Below are 27,729 nucleotides of genomic sequence, written 5' to 3'. Positions count from 1 at the left end.
TTTCCTTACCTGTAATTAAATTGAAGTACATCGGCTGATTTTTACTAAGAAGCTGCCCAATCTCCAGGGTAATTTGAGACAGTGATTTACTCTCCATCTATGGATATCAGTATTATTATGTGATGTGTGGTGTTATCCAGAATGATAAGGCTGGTCATGGAGAATGCAGCTAGGCAGGGCGAATTCCCACAGCAGATACTTTGCATGATCCAGTAGCTTAACAAATCTTTATCTAATTAAAATAATTTACTATAGTAAATACAGCAAAAACTATAAGTGAGCATAAAAAAGTACCATCATAAACATAAATTAATTCTTCAGTAAATATTTCATCGTATTTGTAACACTCCAGGCAGTACAGTGTTGTGAGTAAATCTGTTGCACAAAACTTGGATATTGTTACAGCTGTAGTCACTGGTTTCAGTAAGTTTAAATTTTGTTCCGTGATTTTTTTTTAGAACCTTGTCACATTCATAAGTCCTGTCTGTGCTGCGCCCTCCTCCCCTCCCCTCCCCCCCTCCCCCCGCGCCAAAACTGGCACTACCTATTCTCAGCAAAGATTTCATAGTAGAAACTATAATTGTCAGATAACAAGGATTTCATTCTCTTCAAAATGTACTTGAATAACTTCTTGAAGTATCCTAAATAATTAAAATTGAACTATAACTGTCTAAATAAAGAATATTTGGTGTTACTTTTTATTTTGATCACTTCCTGTATAATCTGTGAAATTAAAGAATTCACACTGGATCACCTCTTCTATTTACCAGTTCAAATTACATGAGTTTCTCCTGTAGTTTTTTAGCAGGTGAGAAGAATGTCAAATAACATTTGCTTGTTTCAGTTTTAGAGTCGAGCTTGGATAAAAAGGAGGAATTCTTCAAATGGGGAGGCGCCATAATTTAAAAGTGCATTTCTCTCTCTTGTACAATACTGATGGCCTTGTCATTCAGGCAGAGGAATAGATTTGGGAAATCTGAGTTAAATTCCTATGTCTGCCCCAGATTCCCCGTGAGCCCAGGGCTAGTTACTTAATCTCTGTCCTCATCTATAAAATGGGAATAATATTACTTCCTTTCTCCCACCCTGTCTTGTTTGTTTAGTTTGTAAGCTTTTCAGGGCAGGGACTCCCCCTTACTAAATGTATATACCGTACCAAGCACAATAAGATCTTGGTTGGATTACTGTAATAAAATAATAATGTAAGGAAGATGTGATATGTGGTAAATAAGATCAAACTAAATGACCTGGAGCTTGGTTTTCAAAACTATGTTTAGTTTAAAAGAATAAATGGGGCGAAATGGCCCTGCTACACTGTATATTCTTCTCTAGTCATCAGAATTAAATTGATGTCTGGTCCCTACATTTTAGCCAAAGGGAAAAGGATACTAGTCATACTATAAACTTTGTTACCCTGAGGTGGGGGGAACCCCATTCCAATAACTTACCAATGTTTGATGATAACATTACCCTAATGTAGTGTAGTTCAAGGGCAGTTCTGTTTCTAGCCGCAGGGTTGCATAAATCTATAGGTTTTTCCTTTAAGAAGTTGCAACCCCTGAATTTCTTCTTTCCGGTTGAAGACACCAGGCTTATTATCTAGTGGCAATTCTTTTTATGGAGCTGATCAGCAGTTACTGATTCTAGCAAGATGTGATGTTCTGTAAATAATGAAGATTCAGCAGCTGTCTTTGATCCAGAAGGAGTAAAGCTAAGCACGGCATTGCCGAAGAAAGTGGTAGTAACTGCATGAGAAAGCAAAGATTTGTGGAGAGTAGGATTCTTTCATTCTTCATGTGGTTCAAGTTTTAAATCTTATTATGAACTATGTGCACCACGTTATAAATTCCCAAATGAGGCGTAACCGCCTTTCAGTTTGCTAGCCTATTACCTCCCTGTGGAGGAGTTAGCAGGTGGGGGTGGGGCTGTACCAGTGTTTTTTTAGACAACTTGCCCTGTGGTCAGCAGGCAGGCACTGGTGCAGCAAAAGGACTGTTGTGACTCCCATAAATTCATGTAATTTCAGTGCAGAACAGTTACTCATAACTTTGAATGCAACTTTTCTCAGTAGCCTTGATGCATTTTTGGATAATAACAGTATTGCAGTCTGAAGTCATTTTAGATTTTTGGCAGCATTCCCAAGAGGATCTTTCATTATACCGGGCTAGAGGACAGGGCTGATTTAGTAACCTGTGTCTGAGGAGCGGGATTACTGGCACTAACCCAAAATTTGAGCTCCTCATATTAACCTGACAGGCAATTGTTTTATTAAAGCTGACATGTTGAATGGGACTCTTTAAAGATATTCTTTACCTGTCTCATTGTGTTAAAGTGGGGAAAGGAAAAGGAGACCGAAGAGAGAAGGGACTGAGTGAGGGTGAGAGATGGCAGGTGGAACAGAATATCTATACTGGTTTCATGTATTGAACGGCCCAGCTTAGCCGATGTAGACCGCATAACAAGAAAGAGTTGCTAAGAACAAATCTCTATTGTTCCCTGTCATCTTTAAATGAGTGTCAAAGTAGGCAGGGGGGCTTTGACCGTTAACCGCACAATTTAGCTTGCCTGTTGTGTCCAGCAGGCCCCACCTCCTTGGAGTTTCTCAGATTAGAAAAGAAGGCCTCAGTCCCTTATAAATGGGCCAACTCTTCTCCTTTGTGTGCAGACTGCCCAGTGTGAAATCTGCAGTGACGTTAAATGTTTTCTAATGAATAATTACTGAAAGGAAATGTAAGAATATATGTGTAATGGATTGTAGCGCATTAAAATGTTTTATTTTGCGCACAAAAATGTTGTCCTTCACAAGCACCACGATTGTTTCAAAAAGCCTTTTGTGCAGGTTTGATTCTCAATGGATTATCTGTGAGCTCTTACATTTCAAATAGAAATCAAAAGGGTCCTTTGGCAAACTAATGTTTTTCAAAATGGCAGCCATGAAGCCCATTTAGTATTTAAACTTTGGGTTTTAAAGAAATGTTTGAACTCTGGAGATTTTCTCACTTTTTTCTTTCTTTTGATTTATGAAAGTGAAGTAGTTCACCTCGACCTCTCTCCTATTCAGAAGGACAGACAGTCACCCTTTAACAAGTCTATAGTAGACTATTCCCTAGATACAGACAAGAGGCCTTAAGAATTGTTGGCGTTTCCCTGGGCTGTTGATTAACCTGAAAACCTTCTTATTCTGTATTCTTTTGAAAAGAAATTAGGTTACAATGTGGACATGTTTTCCACAATATAATTGTGTTTATGAATTCCATTCCTTGAAAACGGGGTACTGTAGTTCAGACATTCTAGTCACTCGTTCCCCGGTTAAGATGTAAGCTTCTTGCAGTGTTGTTGAACTGCTGAGTAGTTGATGTATAAGAAAACTGAAATGCAGTTTAAAGGTGGAAAGTGTTATGGGGATATCTTGTATGGACCACAGTCTCATTGAAGTTGAAAATGCACAATTGTTGCTTGTATCTGTAAAGTCTGCATTGTTGTTCATGCTACAGAAGTACATTCAGAAAGCTACATAAAGTATCAATGGTTATTTACCTGTCCCAGAAATTAAGACTACACTGAAAATCCTGTGTGAAGATTCTAATTAGTCTTGAACAGGCACAAGAGTTGAGGTTTTGATTTGTTGGAAAAGTTATAGAAGTCTTTAAGATTTCTGATAGTGCTAAGAGTATGTAAGGATTTCTAAATAACCCTTGGAAGAAAGAATTTTATCAGAATAGAGGGAAGGGGGGTAGAAGGCATGCAATGCTTATTGTGGAAAGAGGAATCTCAAAGATTTTGGGGCTCTTCGTCACAGTCTTGATATTGAGCAGCAGTGCGCTGCTAATATTTAACAAGGAGTTTCCAAGTTCTATCCCCCTTTTAGCCTCTGATAAATCTTGTGAACCAGGGATGCATGTGTTTGCAGGGGAAGGGTGAGGGTGCAAGTAAACTGATACTGTAGCACAGTATTTATTGTGTGTCCTTTGCAATATGTGGGGCAGTGAAGACCTTGTTTAACCCCTACATTTTTAACCTTTAAGGAGGAATGTTTTAATAATTCTGCCATTTGGTGCAATCTGGTCCACTCTACCTCTTTAAAAAAGAGAAGTAGCCTTCAGATATGCGTTTGAGCCAAAAGGATGTTTCCAAAGAGGGTGCGACTCTGTCAGAGGAGGAAATCACCCTAAACTTGCCATCAGTTGAGTGTTAGTTTTAACCTGCGGCTCCAAGAGCATCCTTCAAGCACATGGCAGTGGACGTGCTCATGGAAATCACTTGGGATTTAAACCAGATTTTTTGACGCACCAGCCCGCAAAATGGACTAAATCACCGTGCCGCTAGCTTTCTATTTGTTTACATTACATCTCAAGGGTATAATGGTGAAAGAGCTGGAAAGGGGCATTAAAAGTTTATCGTGACCCGTTTCTCAGGATGGCAGCCAGTGATGGAGATGCGCAAAACCATCCATTATTGTGCTCTGCCGAATTTGTGAGTCAAAACTGAAATAGGACGTGCTAGTTCAGTGTAAAGCTAGTTATTCAAATATTAACACAATTCTTATTGAGCTAGGGAATGCCACTATTTCCATGAGATCATGTGACCTTGCTTCGGTCAGTGGGTGGTGAAGAAGTGTTTCAGCCAGTGAGTGCATTTTTTTTAGCAGGCAAAAGGAGAAGGGGACCTTTAGATGAGACACAAAGCTAGTTTTCAGCCCCCAAAAATCTTTGTGCGACTGGAGAATGTAGAAGAAAATAGGGCACATGTGCGTAGGGCTGTGCTTCTTGTGAAGGCGCTGCTCTTCCTCTTTGCTTAGCTTGTTTTGGTGCCAGTGAGAATTTCCCCCCACCTCCAGCAACTACCATTGATATTTGGCTCTTGCTCAGAAGGTAATCCTGCACAGGAGGGAGGAGCTGGTTCCCAAGGGACGTAATTAGCAGCAGCAGCACAGGTGGCATTTTGGCATGCTTTTCTAAATCTGTTCTGGTTGGCAAGCCAGAGAACCTTGCAAGGCCTGTCAATGGGACCACTGCAGTGGTTCAGCCCTCTTTATCTTGGTTAGATTAGCAGGGGTGGGTATAGCAGATAAAGCTTCACCAAGGAATGGCAGAAAGTGTGTGCTGTAATGCATAGATCAAACTTCCTAAAATCAAGTCTGATAGGACTGATCTGAAATTTAAGGAAATGTGGCAGCGCTATCCATGTAGATGGTGATATTGTAATGAAATCAGCCAAATGATCCGTGTTGTGACTGACCATTAATTTGTTGTAGCCATGTTGGTCCCATGACAAGGTGGGTGAGGAAATATCTTCTTTTGACCAACTCTCAAGCTACACGGAGCTCTTATTCAGGTCTGGGAAAGGCACTCAGAGTGTTGCAGCAAAATATAAGGTGTAATAAATTGCATAAGCATATGTAGCTGACACATTCTAAGGGACCATTCAAGGTGGAGTGGCCCGTTAACACGTCTGCAGTCATAGGACAAAAACGGGGGTTAGTGGATTACAGAATAAATGTTGCAATAAAACCAGTGAATTTATTAAGACAATGGGTTTTAGTGTTTAGCAGAGTTATGAATGTCAGCTCCCTGGCTCATCTTTTGCAAGTGTTGGGCAGATTTCCTTTTAGAACAAGGACTGACAGTTCAGACATGAAGTGATTGTTTTCTGAAAAGGGTTTACCCACTGGTGATGCTTTTTATCTTTTATAATTTTTTGGTGTGAGTTTATTTTTGTCCTATGATTTCAGAGGTGTTAATGGGCCACCTTGAACGGGCTCTTAGAATGTTAACTATTTATGTGAGACAATCTCTTCCACCTTCTACTGAGTTGTGACACTGAGTATCATTCTCAGATCTGAAGAAGCGCTCTGTGTAGCTAGAAAGCTTTTCTCTTTCACCAGCAAAAGTTGTGAGCAAATCCAGGTACATCAACAGAATACACTGTTCTGAGCTGGGTGAAAGCTTGTGATGGGTTGAGTTAAAACCCCATTGAGATTGATAGGTGTGAACATACCCTTGGTTATGTTAGTGAAGGGTAAGCCCCCACCTAAAACAGGAGTATGTCAATGCTCCCAGGATCTTTTGCTGATTATTGGCGTGCGTGTGTGCTGAGACAGGACAGGACAGACCACACAAACTGGAGCAATTCAAAGGCAGCAAGAAGCCAAGCAGAGGTCTGTAAGCACAAGATGACCCTGGGAAAGCTGGAGAGCTTTTGGGTCAGTTGGCTGAAGAGGCTCCTTGGTTCCTCTTGCGTTCGGAGAAGCAGGACTTCCTATATTCTTGTAAACAAACAAAACTGCATCAAAGAAACACGTCTCCAATTGGAACATCCCTAGGAACCCAAACTTGGACTGGTTGCTCCAGTCGCAAAAGGGCATCAATGCCAAAAATATCAAACGGGCTGCCTCTCCACCAGTCCTAGAATAGCTACTGTGCTTTCTTCCCCACTAGAGGGCACTTTAAAATCCATTTTCAAATATGTTCTCTTGGTCAAAGAAAGTGATGCATTCTAATCTAGTCCTGTGACTAGTTTTCAGTGTTGTGCTGACTCTGTTATCTTAAAGGCCCATCAAGCAATGCTAGAAGCACATGCTGATGTTGGTTTGAGTGTGGACAGTATATAAGGTGCTTTATTAACCAAAGAAGAAGATGGGTTCCCTGCCACAGGGAGCTTAGACTCTAAGAAATGGATCAGCCATACAATATACATGGTGAAAATGGCCTAGCTTTCTAAATGCCACTTTCTAGTTCACCCTTGTTGAAAGGCCGTATGGAAGAAGTGTGTTAGCCATTTGGTGCCAAGGACAGGGATGAAGTAGCACTGAAGAAGGTGAGAAGACAGAAGCAGGACTGGTATTTGCAGGACCTTGTGTTGAGGCAGCTGTGTGTGGGTCTCCTGCAGACTTGGGTATATCTGGAGAGGGAAGTGGGGATGTAGCAGCTGAAAGAGTCTCAGGAGGATTTTGTGGTCTGATATTGCGTATCAATGCACTTGTCTTTGGATCTGTTTGGGTTCCTGAGTTGATTTTTCAAAGGTGATGTGGGAAGCAGATGGTATGTGCTTGCAGAAGAGAGGGAGGCTCTGAAATTGGAGAGCCTCTGTATGGACGGACCCTTGGGTCATGTGTAGGGCAGGTTATGTGGAAGGATGAGAATAGGAGAGAGTTTGTTCCAAGGAGTGTTAAGGCAGGTATTTTAGCACAGTATGTAGGGGAAAAAAATATAGAGCTTTGGAAATAGCTTTTAACCAGCCTTAAGTGCCAAGCAAGAGACTCAGTATGACACATTCATGGCAGTAAACTTTTCATTTTTTGCACATTCTACAATAGCTGCTAAATGCACAATAGTCTCTTCTGTCTGGTCATCAGAGCTGAAATCCTGTTGCGGTCCCCACTGACAATGCGCCTAGTACCCTGTAGATACTGTAATCTCTGCGTCTAGCACATCACAGAATGCCCACGGGCTCTGACACAATTGGCAACCTCAGCCTAAAACTGAAGTAGGTAAACCAAGGCTGAGGTGAGTTAGCAGCATTGTGTAGTGGGAGCTACATTTGGTGCTACTATTCCTGCCTCACACCTGTGATCTCAGGTCATTGCTTTCATGGCTACTAAAATCATTTGTGAATGTGTAGAAAAACCTTTTGTGGTGGCTATACATTTATCAACTATGTTCATTCCTGCGTATATTAAAAATAAAACTCAATACAGGTCTGTGCATGGACCTAAAGTGAGTAACCAGGTGATCTTAATAACCCTTGTCCTTCAACCGTACCATCATTGTTACTCTCACTCTGTCGTATTTAGCACGTAGGCCCCAATGCTGTAAGGCACCCTGTTAAAGTTAGTGATGCTTTGGGTGAGTGTGGGGTTTTCTTGTAGCCCGCTGTTTAGGGCAGAGACCTTGCCTTTACATCCGTTCTGAATGATGTCCAGAACGCTTTTCAGTGCTTTCAAAATAACAGCTATAACACCAAGTTGCCATAGACTAGACCATCCCTCTATACATTGCACTGCCACAGAGAAAAAGCAGCAACAAAAAAAGAAAGCACTGCACTTAACTTTAGAGCTGGTTGGAAAATTAAAAATGTGACGTTTAACAGAAAATGGTAATATCTGAGCAAAACTTCTTGTGGACTTTCCACTTTTTGTTCATTTGTACCAAAGCAAAACTATTCTTCTTGGAGGTAGATTAAAAAAATCTAATCTTCTCCAGTTTGATTCTTTTGGGTACCTATCTTTTTGCTGCTTTTTAATCTTTAAATGTTGAAAAATAAATGCAGGGGGTGGGGGAGCAAAATAGCCAGTTAAATGAGTAGGAATAGATTCCGTGAGAGAGCTCACACTTCAGTAAATCAGAAAAATCCTTGATACTCACTGACCTATCACCCTGAAATCTCTCCTCACAACTCACCTACTATGAGAATCTTTCATTTACTAGGTGAGGATAGGGCTTCATCTGAATAATTAGCATTGGATTTGGAAAAAATCCCCCCTTTAACTAACACGGTGATAAGAAACGAGTTAATTGAGCCAGGGCTGCCTGAATCTGAGTACAGGGATCTTTGTCAAAGAGAAACAGTGTCAATTATGAATGTTAATTGGTAAAGGAAGTAAGTTAAGGAAACTTGATTAGCAAGGCAGCTACTGGGATTTCAAGATCAGTTATTTGCTCATGTTTCTTGGCTTGGAGAGAAGGTAAGACTGGCTTTTTGCATTCCAGACTGAGCGGACGTTCTGGAATACCATCAGAATTAAAAATCCCTTTTGAAAGTGCAGGCAGACTGTGTTTATTTCATTTTAAACATTATCTCATTAATGATGATAAACTCTGTTAACCTGGTTACAGTAAAGTAGCTGCCTGACAAAAGCAGCTTGAAAAATGAATGTCACCAGCAGTTCAGGGGCAAAAAATAAGGGGAAATGGCTTATATTGTGATATGGCTTGGGTTCTGAACTTCCTTAGGTCAGCCATGGGTTAAGGTTCTCATATCCTGTTTCAGTTCTGTTTGGCTGGCCCAGGGGTATCAGTAGCAGACTTGTAAGACACTTCATTAGTTGAATAAACATTTCATGTATTTAGCTAGCAGTAAAACACCTAAAATACGATTTGCGTATTAAAACCCGCTGTTTAAGAATCATTTTACCCTCGGAGAAATGTTAGATGAGATGATCCCTTACCCTAAGTAGCAGAAATGGAAAAGCTTAAATAGAAAGCCTTTTATGCAGGTAACAAGAATACATCAGTGAAAGGGAAGGTTGGCGAGCATGCAATAAACAGGATAATGAAAGGGGGGTGAGGGTGTGTGGACAAAGCAGATTGTGCCTGGCTAAGAATGGAGGATCCAAAACAGAAGGATCACAATGTAAGACATAGTCACATGCATGAGACTTCAATGACTGGTGCTCAGATACCAGTGACTTGTGGGATAAATGCCAAGACAGATCTCTAGCATCCCAGAACTGAACAGCTCCAGTGAGTAGATGATCCATAATTATTGACTGTTGAATTAAGATTTTCAGGAATAGTTCAATGAAAAAATATCATGGTTTGTTACTTACTGGGAGATACCAGTGCATCCTATCCCAGCACAGCCATGACTGAATGTGTATAGGGAAAAGAGTAGTGCAATGCCATTTTCTTACACACTTTTAATACTGACCTTAAGAGTACTGAGAAGATGCTGAATGCTTCTGACTGGAGAAATCCAGGACTAGGTTTCTTTAACTTCCACACTGTGCCCTGCCCGCTGGCTTCCATTACATTCTTTACCTTCTCACCCAAGCAGTTAAAATGGCTGTTATCAGTTAGATTTTTCCCCAAGACCCTCTCTTAAGAGCCTTTTACTAGACTGTGGCTAGTGGGAATGGGCCATTCCTCCTCTTTCAGTGTTCCAGGGATGGGCTTGCAAAGCCTTTCTCAGCTGCAAATACAACCTGAGGAGTTGGGGTTTGTCAGATTTTATGACTAGGCAAACTCTAAACTACTTTAGGGTCATTCACCCCCTCTCCCCCATCAAAATCCTTCTTTCATCAGATCCTACAGTCTGAATGAACGTGTTTGATTTGAGACATTCATTTCCCCTCATTGTCATCACCCTGGAACAAGTAACTTCTGATCAGTTCATGACCCTGTGCTATGAACAGCAACTCTGTTAGTGCTGATAAACTCTTGCACAGTTTGGTTAGGTCTTACAGAAGTTGTTCTTCCCAGCTGTATTAATAAATTCCTATTGGTGGGGCCATGTTCCAATCAGAGTTGAAATTGCAGCAAGATTTTAAGCAAGTCCAGATGATTAAAATTAGAAAGCATTCCTTTGTTGAATGCTGAGATAAATAGCTGGGAAAAAGCAAGACTACCAGGTAAATCTTTAGCCTGTATGTTCTGTGGAATGAATATAAAATGTGTATTTAAGAATATAAATATTAATCACCTCTTCATAGGCTGACTTGTTCAGATAAACAGTGTAAGGATATTTCCAAAAAGACTGTCTTTGTTTCAAGGTGGAAAGATGTCACTTCTTATTATACTGTATTACCAGATAATGTTGAATAGCATTTGAAAAGAAGGGGAACATCAGGACAGATCTTGTGACTACATCGTAGATACATATTTGTCTTGTCTTCTATTTCTGGCACACTGAAGCTTGTAATTCATAACTTGCCAGACCAGAAAATTCCTGCAGAACAAGCTTTTGCTGAATTTGGATGTTACTGTGACAATTAAAAACAAGTGATATAAAACGGAATATGAATGGTCTCCTGTGTTTTGCAGAAGTCCAAAACAGACTGATTCAAGTTGCTTTTTTGTTTCAGGCAGAATGATCATTCACAGTATAGTATTGAAAGAGATCACAATGAACTAATTTTTGCAAATTTGTTACCCCTTTTTGAGACTGTAGAAATGTGTCCTAACTCTTCCTGTTACTAGCAGTTTAGAAGATGCCAGCACTGCATATAAAACTTGCTAATCGGTTTACTGAGGCAAATGTGTGGAATGAAAGTAGCGATGACATGGAGATCAAAAGCTGGGGGGCGTTTCCAAGTGCTAACACTTTCCTGAGTTTTGTAAAGACTCAAATTTCAATCTTCATTGTGTTAAAAACATGCTGAAATTCATGGTGGTTTTGTCTCTTCCTATACGCTCTGGTCGTCTTTAGTGTAAAGATTCAGGTATTTTCCTGTAGATACCTATTCTGTTAAGAACTTGAAAATTCTGAAGGTGATCCTCCAGATATGGTGTTTGAATAGGGCAGGTGTCACACACAAGAATCAAGTACTTCATGCCTGGCTAAAAATGCAGCCACTTCTTCTACCTCAGGGGTGGAACACAAGTGCTTTAACAATGGCCCCGCAATACAGTATGGATGAAGCAATGCAGAGGATGTACTAGGTCTCACTCCCAATTAAAATTAGAATCTCTTTTAATGTAATTACTTGAGGTAAAATTTTGGTCCAGGTGCCCCTACATATAAAAAGTACAATGAGATTTTTTTAATAACTACAAGTGGTCAAAACCTCTATGTATTTGAAATGTGTGGCAAGGTTACCTTTGAAAATGGAGTGGGGGGAAATAAATTCATGAAGCAGAGATAATTGATTTTTATGAAACTAGCAAATACACTTCATGTGTTGTAGACAAGGTTAATGCACTGCATTATTTGTGAAAGGCTGACTATTCTCTGAACTCGACTAAAATCTCCATATCCTACTCCTATAAAAAGTTGTGGACTTGAGTTCAGTGCTTTGATGGGCCTTCCTTTCGTGTAAGTCTTCTTGCATTATAGCAAGTCTTGGTGTTAGAAGTGCAGTTTTCTTCCACTCATGCTACCCAGACCTTCTTCAAAGCTCAAGTGCAGAGTCCAGGTTTGCCAAAAATCAGTGGAAACTGGAAATAAAAGCAGGAATAGCCTGTTCCCACTTTTCCTGCACAATTTCTGGTAAAAAAAATTAAAATAGCATCACAACAGCTATATAAATAGCCTCTCACAATATCCTTTCAATGCCAGTTTCAAATCTTTTCATAAGTTTAGTGATCTGCAATTTATTTCTCTAGTCTAATTCACCAAGTCCTAGAACTGCTTAAAACATTTTGAGCTCACCTTAACTTTGTTTTTTGTTTTTTTTTTTTTTTTAAAGTTTTGACCTTAGAAGCAAAGTAAATTGTGCAGAGAGTGAGAAATGAGCTCTTGGAAATGTAACATTTGTACAGAACTTCTGAAATGTAGGTGCTTTAGAAGTTTATAAAGAATACCATACTTGTCCACTTGCTAGTGTTTAATATATTCACTTGACACATCACAGAAACTGAAGGGTAATAAACCTAAATCTGTAAATCAGAGCAGAATAGCTCTATCTCAGTCATGGGAAATACCTTAATTCCAAAAGTATTTTCCAAGGTGATAAGTCAAAAATGAATAGCGCAGAGAAATGGAGAGGCCTTTTGGTCAGCAATATTCCTGGCACAGTCTTTGCCTGTTTTGAGAGAGGAGAATCCTAGCCAAGACAGCATTGTTATTGCCATATCGTTCCCAAAGTGCAGTGTCTCCAACAAGACAACTCAGTTGCATCTAATGTCTTTGCATCACTACATTACAGCCTCCTGTTGCGTCCAGAACTCTTCCCTTGGTGTGTGGAGACATCTGCTGTCCAAATTTCAGAAGGTTGTTCTTAGTCTGCTTGTAGGAGACTTAAAAAATAGTTATCTTACTCAATGCAGCAGGTGCAAGTTAGCTTTTCCAGGGAAATAAAAATTAAGGTCAGAGGCAGCACCTGTTTTTAGGAAGTCCCAGCTATTGTAGTTTGAGCAGCTCACCTGATATCCTTGTATCCAAACCAACCCAACTGGAAACAGTTAAACTGCCTCAGGCACAATGTTAATGGCTTGCCCAGATTAATCTTTAGTGGCTCATCTGGATTTAGAAGCCAAACAAACCTGGTTCCTAGACAATTGTTCTAAGTTCTATAGAGAACCCTACGTGGAAAACAGCTTTTTTTTTTTCTTTCCCTCTGATCTTTGTTGTCTGGAAAAATTAACCCGCTATGGAAGCTCAGATCTTCAGTCTGTCAATTCTCAAGTAGGCTCTGAGCCCATAGTAGCGAGAAGCTAATTGTCACTGTGCCGATACAATCCACATCAGGACTGAATTTCCCACTAATTAGAAAAATAGTCTTTGAAAACTGCAGGTTGAGGATTTTCTAGTATTCTGTTAGGCTTCAGTAAGACAAGTTCCCTTACAGAATGAAAGCTCAGCTGCAACAGGCATCCAATCAGGTACAAGCGAACTAGGAGACTTTCATAACTGGGGAATAATTAGGGTGACCAGATGTCCTGATTTTTATAGGGACAGCCCGGATATTTGGAACTGTTTCTTGTATGGGCGCCTATTACCCCCACCCCGTCCCAATTTTTCCACACTTGCTATCTGGTCACCCTAGGAATAATGTCCATCAGATCAGACATAAATATGCACCCTTTACCTTTTAAATAATTGTCACCATTCTTTTGCTAATTAGCAAAGCTGTTTGTGCTGAAATTAAGACGTCTTCCTTCTGCTTCTCCGTAGGATCAGTTAGCAAATTTTAATGCAGAATTGGTAGCGTTACTGCTATCTGTGTCTATCTTAGGTACTTACGGCTCCCATTACGATTCTATCTGAGCACCTCAGTCTTTATTGAATTTCTCTTCACAATAACTCTGAGGTCAGGCAGTGCTATGATCTCCACTGTACTGATGGGCAAATTTCCCACTCGCTTCCCCAAGATCACAGAGGGAGATTTGAACTCTAGTCTCCTGTATCCCAGGCTAGCCTTAATCACTGGGCCATGATGACAGAGGGGGATGTTAAAACACAGGATTCTCATACCACCAGAAGACCAAGCAGGCTGTTAGGCTGGGAAGAAGGGAAGTCCTTATTAAAATACAAATCACTGAAATAACAAAGGGTCCAGAACTTTTAATGAAGGCAGATTTTCTTCTAATGTTCACTCCAATGTGAAAGCTCCCTCTTAAGAAAAAGAAGAGGATCAACCACACACAACTGAGCTATTTTCTTTGTATTTTAGAAAGAAGAGGTGGGTGATAACCACAGCCAGCTGAACATGGAAGGGGCTCTGATAGCCCGGGACAGAGTTGGGGTACAGGACTTTGTTCTTTTGGATTCCCACACCAGCGAGGCTGCTTTTCTGGACAACCTTCGCAAGCGATACAGAGAGAACCTCATCTATGTAAAGCTGCATGCTTTTATGACTTCATAGTTCATGGCAATGCTGGTACTTGTGAATACAAGATAGTATGAACTAATGTGTAACTGTGGGAAGGTGACATGTAAGTAGGTTGCTTCAAACTGCAACTCCCTTACATGTCAGATCTAAGAGTAAGGCCAAACGGTACTTCTCTGTAGAACTGTTGTATTGGGATGATCCGAGTTCCAGGGGGACTTAATTTCTCTTGTCATCGCAGTGCTGGCTTGTCAGTATAGAGTGAATGATCTCCCCAAGAATATGCTTTGGTGTTACATCTCCTGTAGAGGTGCAGGGGCTGAGGGACATTTGTCGTACCTGGCAGGGAGACTGCCCTGTTTGCCCTTTAGATTTAAAAAAAAAAAAAAAAAAAAGTGCATCTTCTGTTGATGGTCTCGTGTATGTTCCAGGAGTCAGAGAGGAGTGCAATAAATAGCAAAGGAACATGAAAAGCCGAGCTAGCATAAAGCACAAAGAATGCACTGAACCACAGGATGGCCATTTACTAGTTCTTAATGGCCTGATTTTTCAAAGGTGCTGAGCACTTACAAAGCAAATGCGAGTGCTCAGCACGTCTCCAAGTTAGGTCCAAAGATTTTATGTACGTTTGTTGCTGTTAAGCGGCGGCGACACTTGCCAAACCTCTCTTCAGTGAGGGGAAGCTCACTATTTTGATGAGGCGAGTGGGGGGAAAATAAATGGGCTTGATGGAAGGGGGCATGTCAGTTGTTGCTTGGTTCAAAAGTATTGGGTAACTTTGGCTCCCTGAAATATTCTAAAATGAGGCAATTAGACATGCACCTGGAAACCTGAGATTGGTTCATCTGCAGGGTTCAGGAAGGAATTATTCTATCCCATATAGAGTTTTATGAAAGAGATAAGGTAGATGAGGTCATATATTTTGTTGGACCAACTTTGGTTGGGGGAAGGTACAAGCTATCGAGCTACACAGGGCTTTTCAGGTCTGGGGAAGGAAGCAGAGCAGAAAAGAGAACTCCGTGTAGCCTGAAAGAAGTTTGTCCGATAAAAGATATTACCTCATCCACCTTGTCTTTCATACCTTGGGACCAACAGGACTACTACACTGCAGACATGCATGTTTTTAAGTAACCACCAGATGGCTTATGGATTTATCTTTCCAATCAAGCATCTGGTATTGGTCCCCTCCAGAGGACAGCAGACTTTCAATGACTTAACAAGACAGCGTTGGTGTGGGCAAATACGGCCTTATGTTAACTGGGATCTAAATAGGAACCAAATCCCATAGGCATCAAGGAACAGAGGTATCAAAAATCTCCAAATTATTATGACAATTAAAGGCCTGAAACAATGTAATTCCTTTACCAGCCAACCTTTAAATAAGGGGTTTAAGTCTGAGGAGTTAGAAATGGAGCACAGAAATGTTTGCTACAGAAAAGTTCCATGTGTTCTATTTTGTCAGTTTTCACATGGTATGTTTGAGGTTGTGCCTTCGGGATAAGTTGTGCTAGTGACACAGTTGTGCTTTGTCTACACTCTGTTCCTCCCTGCAGACGTACATTGGTACCCTTCTAGTATCTGTGAACCCCTACAAGGAGCTGGGCATCTACTCCATTAAACAGATGGAGATTTATCAAGGGGTCAACTTCTTTGAACTGCCACCACATATGTAAGTAGCACTAAATTCCTCTGCTTCCACTTCACAATTGGCCTTTCTCAAGGTCGCTATTTCTATTATTTTTTGTATTGCAAAGAGTTTTAAAAGCAATTGGGGGGGGGAGGGGCTTTTCGTAATAGTGAATTTAGCAGGTAACTTGCTGCTCTTTGTAAGGTTATTTATCTAATAACTGTTCAGTTAGACAATATGTCTCCACGAGATGGGCATTTGGATGTCAGAACTTGGAGGGAGGGTGACTTCAACTTAATATTGACACCGGGCTTTGAAAATTGAAATGTTTTGTGAATATTAATTACTCTTCACAACTTCCCTATGAGGGCAGGTAAGTATTTATCTCCATTTTACAGAGGGGAAACTGAGAGGCCAATTTGTTGAAAGCCACAGGGAAGAATCTGTCAGACAGGGCTAGAATGTAGGAATTTCTCTAGCAAGTCAGAGCTCAGGGTGTGCTCTCCTCACTCTGTCTCACGTCCCATCATGAGGTATCAGGGCTCAGCCATGATGTGCCCTGGCATAATTCCAGTACTGAGTATATCCCCTCTTTAGTTTGTTTAAAATGTTCCCTTTCACAGTCTCTGCCCTTCCGCCTGGCTCCCTGTGTTCTGCCTACTTCTCCGTGCTCATAACTTGTTCCTCCTCCCCTGAGCTCCAGGAGCAGGAAGTGGAATGAGCATAGCCCTGCAAATCTGCCGATATCCGTTTTCTATCAGCAGACCATTTTTGCTGATCAGATGCAGATACAAATTTTGTGTCCGCTCAGGGTTCTGGGAATGAGATCAAATTTCAAAGCTGGAGTGTTGGTTTTTGCATTCCCACTGTGGGTTACTCAGTGGAGGCCTCACTAATTATGATTACCTTTAAAATATCTTCATGGGCAGAAGCTGGGGCAGACCAGGCTCTTTTTAACCTTTAGATGGCAGACCTGCAGTGTATTAACCTGTATCCACAGCAGCTTGCGCAGTTCAACTGGGTTCTGTTGATAAAGCTCTTTTCCTCCATCATGTGCCTGCCTCTCAATTTGAATTAAGGTTTCTACTCTGAAGTTGTGAATCAGCAAATTTTCTGCTTGGAACATTGCTAGTCTGTCCAGTCCACGGTCTGTAAATTTTAGCTGTCTCCAGTGTGAAACATTTACTCCAGTCAGAACTTTCTGGGATAATTCTTAAAGCTGAATTTTTGTCACTCTTATTCAGATATGCCATAGCTGACAATGCCTACCGGGTAATGTGCACTGAATACAATAACCACTTTATCCTCATCTCTGGGGAGAGTGGAGCTGGGAAAACAGAAGCTTCCAAGAAGATCTTGCAGTACTATGCGGTGACCTGCCCGACTACAGAACAGCTGCAAATAGTCCGTGATCGCCTGCTGCTTTCCAATCCTGTTCTGGAGGTAAAACAAAATGAAAACCTAAAGGTGTACCATGCAGAAGAGATGGGCTGTAGTCTGCAAGATTTCTTTGTAGATAGAAATGAGATGTTTTGAATGCCTGGAAGGGAGAGGAGATCTAATCAGCAGAATGGCCTTCAGTTTGCAGGGATATTTGATCTCTGGTTGCACGATAATGCAAGTAATTCAGCCTGTTTGCAAGCACATCCTTTCTGATTTGGAAAATGTGTAGGAATTGATATAGGCCAATTTGCTGTTCAGGATTTCAACTTCTTTTTCCACTTGTAGCTTTCAGCTTACAGTATTTCTTCATCTATAATCAAAACACCCTTTCTCTTCTCTTGATGTAAATGCTGTATAAAAAGGGGATTTTTGTTGGTAGAGCTCCACAAGGAAAGGAGAAAATATTTTGAGACCGTTTAATAAATGCTGAACCACATCAATGAATGAACAAGCTTCTCAGAGCATCTGTCACTTGTCCCACTAATTGCCTAATGTGCAAGAAAGGTAACTGTGGATACTGCTATTAAGGGCAAGCTTTCAGAGTTCTCCCCAAAATGAGACAAGCTGAGACCTGGAGATAGATTCATGGGATGGGAGTAAACATTTAGTCATCTTTAGCTGAAAGGTGCCTGTGTATTCAGAAATCTTAGGGATGTTTGTCTAAATCTTCATGACCAAAAAAATGGCAATAATTAAATGTGAGCCATTGATACTTAAACCTACATAAAAAACCAACCAAAGAGAATAAAAGTGAAAGTACTGGACATCCGCTGAGTGTAACTAAGGGTGTGTCTGGACCCATGGAGTCTGCGCTCATGGAATGCACGGTCAGTCGTGGGTGGGGAAGGAGGGAAGCAAGCAAATCAAGTGTTCTATAAACACAAACCTAATTTTTCAGACTTCCATGGGATTTAGCTGCCCATTGGCTTACCAAGCATGAAAACACAGGGCCAATTGCATGGGGCATCTAAAGCTGTAAATGTTGGTATTTATCCCTCAGTTCCTCACGGGTCCAATGCTAGGTATGGAGCTCTCAGCAGCAAGAGGAGTGACACGGTTTCCCTGGTTTCTCTGCAGGCTTTTGGAAACGCAAAAACGCTGCGTAATGACAACTCAAGTCGATTTGGGAAATACATGGATATCCAATTTGATTTTAAGGTAAAAACAAATGTGTTGGAGCATTCTCAGAATAAGCGTAGCTGCGGACCTGTCCGGGACTGGCATGAAATGCTTAGTCAATAAACTTTATAATGCCTTGCAATATTATTTACCCGGCAGGCTACCTTTTTGACCTCATTTTTACAGCTCTTGTGTTTTTTGACTGAGGTATCTGAAGTCCTGTATCTTGGAAGCTTCCAGCATTATTGGCAACACTGCCAACTGTTCAGTGGAAAAGGTAATCCATTTCACTCCAGAGCAGGAGTTATGTTGAAAAGACATTTACTGCTCAGCCAGCATGTATCTACTTCTAAGTGATGTTTGTATTAGAGAAACTAATGAAGAGTAAGAGCAGAGGAATAAGCTTTTAGTGTCATCACTACTTGTCACGGTAGGTGCGTGTTAATAAAGATACAGCAGTTGCAACGCTTCTTTTGGCTTGGTGTCACTTGGACTGTTGGGTATTGAAGGCTTAGCAGTCTAAGCTCACCTGGCCAGTCTTTTTTTTTTCCTTCTCCCTAGGGAGCTCCAGTAGGTGGGCACATCCTCAGTTACCTGATTGAGAAATCCCGAGTCGTTCATCAGAACCCTGGGGAACGGAATTTCCATATCTTCTACCAGTTGCTGGAGAGTGGGGAAGATGACCTACTTCGCTGGCTAGGACTGGAGCCCAACCCACAGAAGTACATGTATCTTATACAGGTTGGGATAACTGCATGGAACCACCTTTGTGGTTCCATAGGCTGAATCTGGCACCATAGATCTGCAGTACCTGTTACTTTGTTCGGTAAAGATTATGCAATATGCTCACCTGTGACTTGAAGGGTGAAGAAAACCCACCATATACTCCATTATGGTAGAAGTCATGGCTTAGAGCCAGTGACTTTCTAAGTGATTATAATACTGTAGAACAGCTCTTGGTGTATGATATTCTGTCTTGCTGCACCATCTGATGCTGATTTGCCCTGGGCCCAGAGCTGCAGCAATATTAGAAGTAAAGGAAGTTGAGGCAGTAACTTCTGCAGTATTAACAGATAAAGCCCATTAGAAAGAGACAACATTATGGCTTACCCAAATTCTGCCCTGAGGCTGTGAAATCAATAGGAGTTGCATGAGAGTACCAGAGTAAAACTTGACCCTGAATTAGTTTCTACCCTCTAGTTCTGAATCCAACTTGTCCTTGTCTCTCTCCCACTAATTTAGAGAGGGATTTCACAAGGAAGCAAATTGAAATGAGAAATCCTATTACACAAGGAATGTAACAATACAATCGCTTTATGTTCTCAGTGCTCTTAGTAAGGATATTTGTGTGCGGATAACAGCTTATTCCACTTTAGAGCTTCTGCCCGCTTCATTGCAGTGACGTTATTAATCTGTCTGTGATAGACGGTGATAAACATTAAACTGTTGCCAGGCAAATGAGTGCTATATTCCAGAGGCAGCATTGTGATTTAATGACATTTGTCACTAGGAGGAAGAGCTGAGCTGATGGAAAGCATGGCCTGAACTATTATCTGCAAGTTACATTCAGTGTAAAGGTCTCTCTTTGAAGCTTTATTAATTTTGTGTAAAATAAGTGAGTTTGAGTACTTCTACACAACAGCAGCTTATAATATGAGCAAAAGCATTCCGTACATTTGTTCATAAAAAGCGGAATCATCTGAGCAAACTGCTGTTTTATGAACGCCTATTTCCTTTCCTTCTTGATGAAGTATAACATGCAGACAATTTGCTCTTCTCCCTGCATAGACACAGTGTGGAACAAAGTTTGTCACTATAAACATAATAGATGGCTAGAGCCCAAACTTGTAGCAAAACTTCTCCATAAATCAGCTAGTACCTAGTACCCAAACTCAACATCTACCATGCTCTTCGGTTACTGTTGCTGACCAGTAGAGCCATGGACTATATGGGTGCTTCGTAGAGTGTGTGTATATAAATAAAGTTAGTCCTGGCTTGCAGTTATAAAAAGCTGGTTGAACTGGGAATCAAAAATGCCAAGCCAAGGTGTCATTGGGTAGCAGTGCGCGAGTCAGCTGATCAATAGAGCTGTAGTGATGGATGCAAAGTTCTCAGACCTCTTTCTTCTCCTCAATAGGGTCGCTGTGCCAAAGTGTCTTCCATTAATGACAAGAGTGAGTGGAAAACAGTCCGCAAAGCCTTTTCTGTCATTGACTTCACTGAAACAGATATTGAGGTATAGAGGCAAGAGAAGGGATGTATGTTTGAGAGAGGGAGTAACTGCTGAGTCCTTCCTCGTTCAGGATGGATATCTGGGGAATTTCCAAATAAGGACTATACAGCTGCCTCTTCCCTTGTGACCCTAAAACTGGATTGGACACAGTGCTGAAGTGTGTGTTGTGGGGAACAATCTTGCACTGACTCAGAAGTGGACAAGATAACCTAATGCAGGAATTGTCTGATTATCTTACTGGCTTCTGATATTCTATAATGGATGGAAAAATGGGATGCAGGAAAAATGGGGTCCTTACCCACCAGGGGGGAAAATGTTTTTTACAAACAGTATTATTGGGCCAGTGGCAAACTTTCTGACCCTCTCCCCCCACTCTGTGTTTTCTGAGGTCAGAAGTGCGTTGCTAAAGGAAGTCTATATTGCTACCACTCTGGGGGAAAGTGTCATGTATAAAGGTAGAGACTGGCACCAGAACTTCATGACACCTATAAAAACAAGGGGCTGTTATTACTCTTTGTGGTGTTAAAACATTTGCTTGATTTTTTTTTTTTTTTTTTTTTTTAAGAGCAGGAGGAGATTAATATGATCCTCTGCATAACACAGGCCATAGAATTTGGAGTTTGGGGGATGTAGTTGAGAATTGTTGAGTGACGGTTCTCTTTTTAATGAATGGTACAAATTAAAACACGTCCCCGCTCTGCAGCCCCCAGCTGTTGATTTTTGAGATCACTTAACTAAATGGGGTCCAGAGTTCATCAGAGTGTAAACTATGGCTCTCTGAAATGGCTCTCTAACTCTGTTTTGCAAGTGCAAGGATTGCTTTTGGCTTAACCGTGTCATCTAGTGAAGTGCCTCTTCCTGCTGCCTGCATTTTGCGAACTTCTCAGGAGTCAGGGAAGAAGGGTCAGTAAAAGTGATGGTCCCAGCACCAAAATGGCCTGAGATACAGGCCCTGTTCCCTGCACCCCTGGTGACCTCCCCTTTGCCTCTCCTGTGAACTTTGGTGATTCCCATCATCCATCTACTCCTTAGGTTGAGCAGCTGGCTTAATTTGAAATAATCAGAGGAGTCGGACTGAATACCCCAGGGGAGTCAGACTGGAAGGAGGTAGCCAGTTTGGAGGGCCCTTCTGTGGAAGGGGCTAGAGAGTCCTACTGCCTGGCACAGAGCCCTGCAAAACCTAGCGCCAGGTGTAGAAGTAGTTTATTTTCAGCTCATCAGACTGCACTACCACTCAGCCAAAGAAGAGCGTAGTCTCATTAGGAGTAATGACCACTGAACTGTATGAAGTTGGCTTTTAACCGTCTTTGTTCCTTTGGCCTCAGCATCTCTTTGGGGTCATTGCCAGTGTCCTGCACCTGGGGAACATTCAGTATGAAGAAGATAGCAACGGTCATGCCATCATCACCAACGGCAGCCAAATCAAATGGATCTCAAAGGTATCACCTTCAGGGAGACAGGAAGCCTCCATTCAGATTTGCAGGCAGGGACCCAAGGTGTTGCTTCCCTCCCTTGCTATGATTTTGATTTGTGCATGGTGGCCTGTACTGTCCTAGGGGGTAGGTGGCTTCCAAATGCTCTAGGACAGCCTCTGCTCTAAGGAACTCTCAATGGCTCTGTGTGCAAAGTCAAGCAAGCAGACACTGCGCTAATCAGGGAATCCTAGAAATATAGAGCAGGAAGAGACCTTGAGAGGTGGACTAGTCCAGCCCCCTGCACTGAGGCAGGATCAAATAAACCTAGCCCATCCCTGCCAGGTGTTTGTCTGACCTGTTTTTAAAAACCTCCAGTGATGGGGATTCCACAACCTCCCTTGGAAGCCTGTTCCAGAGCTTAACTATCCCACATTTAGAAAAAATTTTCCTAATATCTAATCTAAATCATCTCCCTTGCTGCAAATTAAGGCCATAACTTCTTGTCCTGCCTTCAGTGAACTTGACCAATTATTCTCCACTGTCCTCTTCAGATCACCCCTATGAACTCTGTACTGAACAGCCAGATGCAGAATCCCAAAGTTTAAATGTTTTAAACAATTCTTCTGTCAGCAGAAAGCTGGAAAAGTTAAAATCTGTAATGTGCAATAGGCCTCTTGGCTAAAAGTTGAATTAAAATGCTATTGAGGGTATTTATATTACACTTCTTGTGCACACCTTGCAGTTGGCTGATCCAGGCTTTTTATCCTGGATGGGCTGTACTACAGGCATTACTAGAGTATCATTGTTTTTAATAGTCTTTCCCCCGTCGGCACCAAGGCACACTAAGTCCGTTCCCAGACTTGCTTAAGTGACTCTGCAGGGGGACTGCTGACAGATCCGCACAGTTCTTGTGACAGTGGTACGTCACGTTTTGGCTTATGCGGCTCCTTCAGTCCTAGGCACAAAAGGGTCAAATAGCAAGTTCAGACTGGACTGGCAGCATCCCTTTGGAATTTCCTTGTCAGTAGAAATCAACTGCTTAATGTTGCTAAACACAGCGAGGCGAGAGAGACTTCATCGGCCAATATCTCCACCCGGTGACAGCCAGAAATGGGCTGTGTGGGCTATGCCCTAATGGATGTGGAACACTGAGCTGCTGCTTATCCAAGGTGCCTGCCAATATACTAGGAGAGGAAATGGGTGACTGACCTCTAATCTGGTAATCACGTTAAATCTGTGCCAGTGAGAAAAATGCTGTAGTTAATAGTCTAATCCCATAGAGATACCGTTGCTATCTCAGTTGTCTGGTTCCTTTTCATTTGAATCTTCATATGAAGGATTCCACCACCTATCTGTGGGTGCAGAGAAATCCAGCTGTTGATTGCCCTGTCAGTTTGGATTTTCAAGAGTAATTAACAGTGAAGAAGCAGCCTGGACATCTCATTCCAAATTGATTGTAAGCATGAAATTGCCCTTGTACCCTAACTGTGGCTCTTTTCTTTGGCAGTTGTTGGGCGTCCACTTATCCATTCTACAGGAAGCTCTTACGCACAGAAAGATTGAAGCCAGATCAGAAGAGGTATAAATTAAGCCAGTGTCAGACTCCTCATGGTCTATTAGATGTTAACACAGTCTAGTGGTAAAACCCCTGAGATAAGGAGCCAGGATACCCTGTTCTCGACTCTGTCACAGATTCTCTCAGTAAACTTGGTGAAGTTTCCTTAATCTCTGACTCTTTTTTTCCATCTGCAAAAAAACTGAGAACAGTTACCTTCCTTTACAAATTTTGGAGATTTTAATTTGAGAAGTGTTGATGCTGGGGTGAGGCTGCCTTCCTGCTGAATGACATGACAAACGATTGAAAAAAGCCAGGAACAAGGAAGGTTTACAGGCAGCCACACGTCTGAGCTGAATTACCTTCCTTTGTGTAGTCTGGAAAGTGGTTCTTGAGAAATTAGGCTTCATGAGTAGGCGGAAGTATTTGTGTAACATTTTGTGCGGATTGAAGCTGGTGGAATCAGAATTGCTGATGGCTTTTTCCCTTGAAATTTGGCAGAGTCCCAAAAGGCAGTGTCCTAATCAATCCTGATAGTGTATACACCCCCTTACATCTGGTGTAAATTGTTCAGCTCGTATATAGATAAATGTTTGCCCCCAAATTAGGAGGTAAAACGGTGATCAATCTTTACTTTAATCCATGCATTTCCCAGTCACTTCTCTTATATGCTAACATTGCAAGGTTTGTAGCTTTTTGTATCTCACACCAAAAGGATGGATATGGAATATCAAACTTTATTTCAAAACCTCAATCCACAACCTCTTAGACTTCAAATCCATCTCCTAATTGTGAGGCTGGACCCGTCTAAACTCTGCTATGGGTTAGGATGTGTACAGCTGAGTGGGAGCTGTGCAGCAGTAGTGCGCTAGGACCCAGCAGGGAGTCTCCTAGCTGAGGCCCTAGAGCCGAAGTCGTGCCAGCTATGGTAGAGGGAGCTGTGGTCAGCTTCCCTTTTGATATGAAGACAGAATGCTGGCTCACGCTTCAGGATGAAATGGAGGCTGTCAGCTGGTAGCCTGCTGTCTAACCCAGGAGTGTGACCTGAGTTCGAAATGATTGACTTTGAGCTATCTTATTTATTGTACTTGAGTATTTTTTACCTGCTCTTTATAGGTCCTAAGTCCACTGAACTTAGACTTGGCATTTTATGCTCGGGACGCAGCAGCAAAGGCGATTTATGGACGGACCTTTACTTGGCTAGTCAACAAAATTAATGGATCTTTAGCCAACAAGGTTAGTTCCCATTCCAGCTAATACTGTGTTCTACAGACAAGTACCGTCTCCTTCCATGACTGGGCAGTGCTTCCGGAGTGAGACGCTAATGTTGTGTTTACCCCAGACCTCTCAAGTCTGCTAGTTGGGTTCAGGGATCCAAACAGCTGAGAGTTGGAGATTCATGGTCTCTGTAATCAGCAGTCACCTTGATTTTCTTTTTTTGGTATCGAATACTAAAGGTATAGCAGTGAGTGACCTGCTTTAAAATTGTCAATCCTGATTGTAAATAAATATGGATCTGTGTGTCATCATTTTATAGCCGATAAGAAAAAAAATCACTACTTTTTATAGGACCTACCTAAAGTATGGTTTGTGCTTCTCCTATTGGACATAGGCCAGCAAAACAGCATACTATTTTTCAGTCTGTAATGCTGGTGCAAAAACAACTGGAGTAAGTATAAGTATGCTAAAATGTTAAGCTCTATAGAAGCCAAGAAAAATGTTTTCCAAATGGCAATAAAACCTATACAGGAAGTAGCCTTGACGTCAAGTACTTGAGAGAGGGGTGACCTTCTGACTAGTTGGAGGAGGTCTGTGCTTTTGGTTTGGTCAGCCACTAGGCAGCCATGCCTGGAGCCATTTTCATTGTCCCTGATACAGAGCTTTAGAAGGTGGAGAAAGGGGGTGGGCTAGACTCCCCCATTAATGATGTAATCTTTGGAGTCCTTGCTTTAGCGCACAGCTGCTGTAGATGCAATGTGTGTTGTGCTATCAGCTAAGAAACCTAGGTCTGAGAGTTAACTTTTAGGCTTTGAGTTAGGAAGACTACAAACATTCACAGAAAGCTAGAAACACCCAAGAGTCCTCAGCCTGGGTTCCCATGTCCTACCCGAATATAGAAGGCAGTGGCTGTCTGGAACAGCTAGCTGTATGTGATGGCCATCCTGCCAATGTCCATAAGAGAGTGGAAACCATTGGCAGATAATGGGGATTTATTCTAAATTCTCTCCTATTACTGCTCCCAACCTCCACAAAGTATCTTTAGTCCTGTCTTGGCTTGCTCACCAGAATATCTGATCAGCTGAGCTGCAGAATTGCCTGCAAGAGGGACCCATGCTATAAAGATGCTGCCTTAGTGGCGAGTCTCCCATGACTTCTCGACAGTGTGGGAACAAATGACAGTGATACAAATCTAGGTGACAGGAACAGTATGAATAGTACAGAGCAATAGCACCAGTTACAGAAATCAACTTTTCCTCATGGAGCATTTAATGGTGTGTTTTGCCAGGACCTCACCAGAAAAACCGTGATTGGGCTCCTTGACATCTATGGGTTTGAAGTGTTTGATACAAACAGGTACGTGTGTGTGCGCGCCAGTGCAGGGTCTGCTTTCAACACAATGCGTTGCTATTGGGGCTTAATCTTTACCCCAGAAAGGCAAGGAAGTTTGAGTCCCAGCTCCCTTCATCAGTTCTGAGATGCACCTGATCTCTTGCCCGTGCTGCAGTACGTAGGCGTGACTGGGTAAGTGAACTACAGTGATGGCCTTGACTCATTTCTTTGCTCTAGTTGGCTGATTGTGTTAAAAGTCCAGAATCATTTGGAAGAACGTGTGCATGTAGAACTGCGGTGGGCCACCTTGTTGTGTGAGGCAGCTTTCAAAGCCTCCAGAGACACAGGAGGATGTGACAAGTACCTTCTTTTAGCGAGACACAACTCGTTGCCCTGAAAAACTTCTCTCTGTCCTTATATGTTCAGCTATAAGGATGTTGGGAAGGAAGTTAGTGATGGGTTACAAAAGGTGGCAGTTTAGTTCTGAAACATTCAGAAGTTCGTCAGCTTCTTTGAGCTTGCTGAGTCAGCAAAAATGGGCTGGGAGTCTCTGAGAAACAGCCCTTCTGGTAAGAACGTTGGTACTTCCTTCTGGAATCTGGACGTTCAGAATTGCAGCCCAGCTGACAACGTGTGCATATGTGTTAAATGAACTTGATCAAAGCTCTCTCATTTGGTTTGAGTTTCAGGCAAAGGTTTTAGAGGGGGTGGATGGGGAAGGGAGAGTGGAGTGTCTTATCCAGACTGATTCTCCAATTCCCATTAAACGTCTGCATTGGTAGGTAGCTACTCTTGAAATGTGATATGGTCTATTTCTGTTAAAATATAGTCTAGTGGGAAAACAAAATTAAAGCTGTCTCAGTTATTTCTGTCATAGGGAGAAGGGTTATAACAGGAATTCTCTTTTTACACTTGCTTTCTTATAAACCAAGAAGGTCAGCTAGAAATAATTTTCCTTTAAATTAGAGCTTTATGACTGTCTAATGTATCTCAGATTATTCTTGCTTATTTTATTTTTTCAAAAGTTTTGAACAGTTTTGCATTAATTACTGCAACGAAAAGCTCCAGCAGCTGTTAATCGAGATGACTCTGAAGGCAGAGCAGGAGGAATATGAGTTAGAAGGCATAGAGGTAACGCTCTCATTGCTTTTCCCTATTTTGGTCTTAGTAAGTTTGCTGTGCAGTGCTGTTTGTTCCTCTTGTTCATCCAGGCGTTAGTGTTTTTAAAACTTTCCATCCTAGTTGAAATACCATCCTTGAAGTTTGAGATGGAAGAGGCATAGTGGTTCCACTCTCTCTGTTCCCCTCAGTCAGTGCAGGATTATAGTCTACAGTATACTTTCATATTGTCACATTTTTAAATAATGCCACCCTTTGGAGACTTCTCTCTCCTGTACTGGAAGTCTCCTCCCATCTAGTCAGGCCCTCCTCCCATTTGGCAACATGGGATGTATGGGATAGTCATGACCTCCGAATGCCTCTTTGAACCCCCAGCCCTTGGTTGAGACCCCCTGTGCTGTGTAATAGAACGCACAGGAAACTGTTGCTATCTTGGCTGAGCTTTTTCCCTTTCCTCCTTTG

The 27,729-nt window shown here is 41.8% G+C and overlaps 1 protein-coding gene across 4 annotated transcripts in view; it reads left to right on the top strand.

Moving 5' to 3' along the window:
* Positions 1-27,729, top strand: part of MYO1H (myosin IH) — a 59,068-nt gene that overhangs the window by 8,432 nt on the left and 22,907 nt on the right. For 3 of the 4 annotated variants that reach the window (XM_067539464.1, XM_067539465.1, XM_067539463.1), the window contains exons 2-12: positions 14,051-14,212; positions 15,760-15,875; positions 17,078-17,276; positions 18,354-18,434; positions 18,957-19,136; positions 20,533-20,631; positions 21,954-22,067; positions 23,551-23,622; positions 24,715-24,834; positions 26,105-26,172; positions 27,174-27,279. In XM_067539464.1, the coding sequence (XP_067395565.1) occupies positions 14,087-14,212; positions 15,760-15,875; positions 17,078-17,276; positions 18,354-18,434; positions 18,957-19,136; positions 20,533-20,631; positions 21,954-22,067; positions 23,551-23,622; positions 24,715-24,834; positions 26,105-26,172; positions 27,174-27,279 (1,281 nt within the window). In that variant the 5' untranslated portion in view covers positions 14,051-14,086. Of the gene's footprint in view, positions 1-14,050; positions 14,258-15,759; positions 15,876-17,077; positions 17,277-18,353; positions 18,435-18,956; positions 19,137-20,532; positions 20,632-21,953; positions 22,068-23,550; positions 23,623-24,714; positions 24,835-26,104; positions 26,173-27,173; positions 27,280-27,729 lie in introns of those variants that run through there. The other variant, XM_067539466.1, reaches the window with a different exon arrangement.

This window comes from Emydura macquarii, unplaced genomic scaffold, assembly GCF_026122565.2.
Source record: "Emydura macquarii macquarii isolate MOO-44397 ecotype Brisbane River unplaced genomic scaffold, CSIRO-AGI_Emac_v2 contig_554, whole genome shotgun sequence".
Taxonomy (NCBI): domain Eukaryota; kingdom Metazoa; phylum Chordata; order Testudines; family Chelidae; genus Emydura; species Emydura macquarii.
The sequence above is the reverse complement of the archived record's forward strand: the minus strand, read 5'-3'. Positions and strand labels throughout refer to the sequence as shown.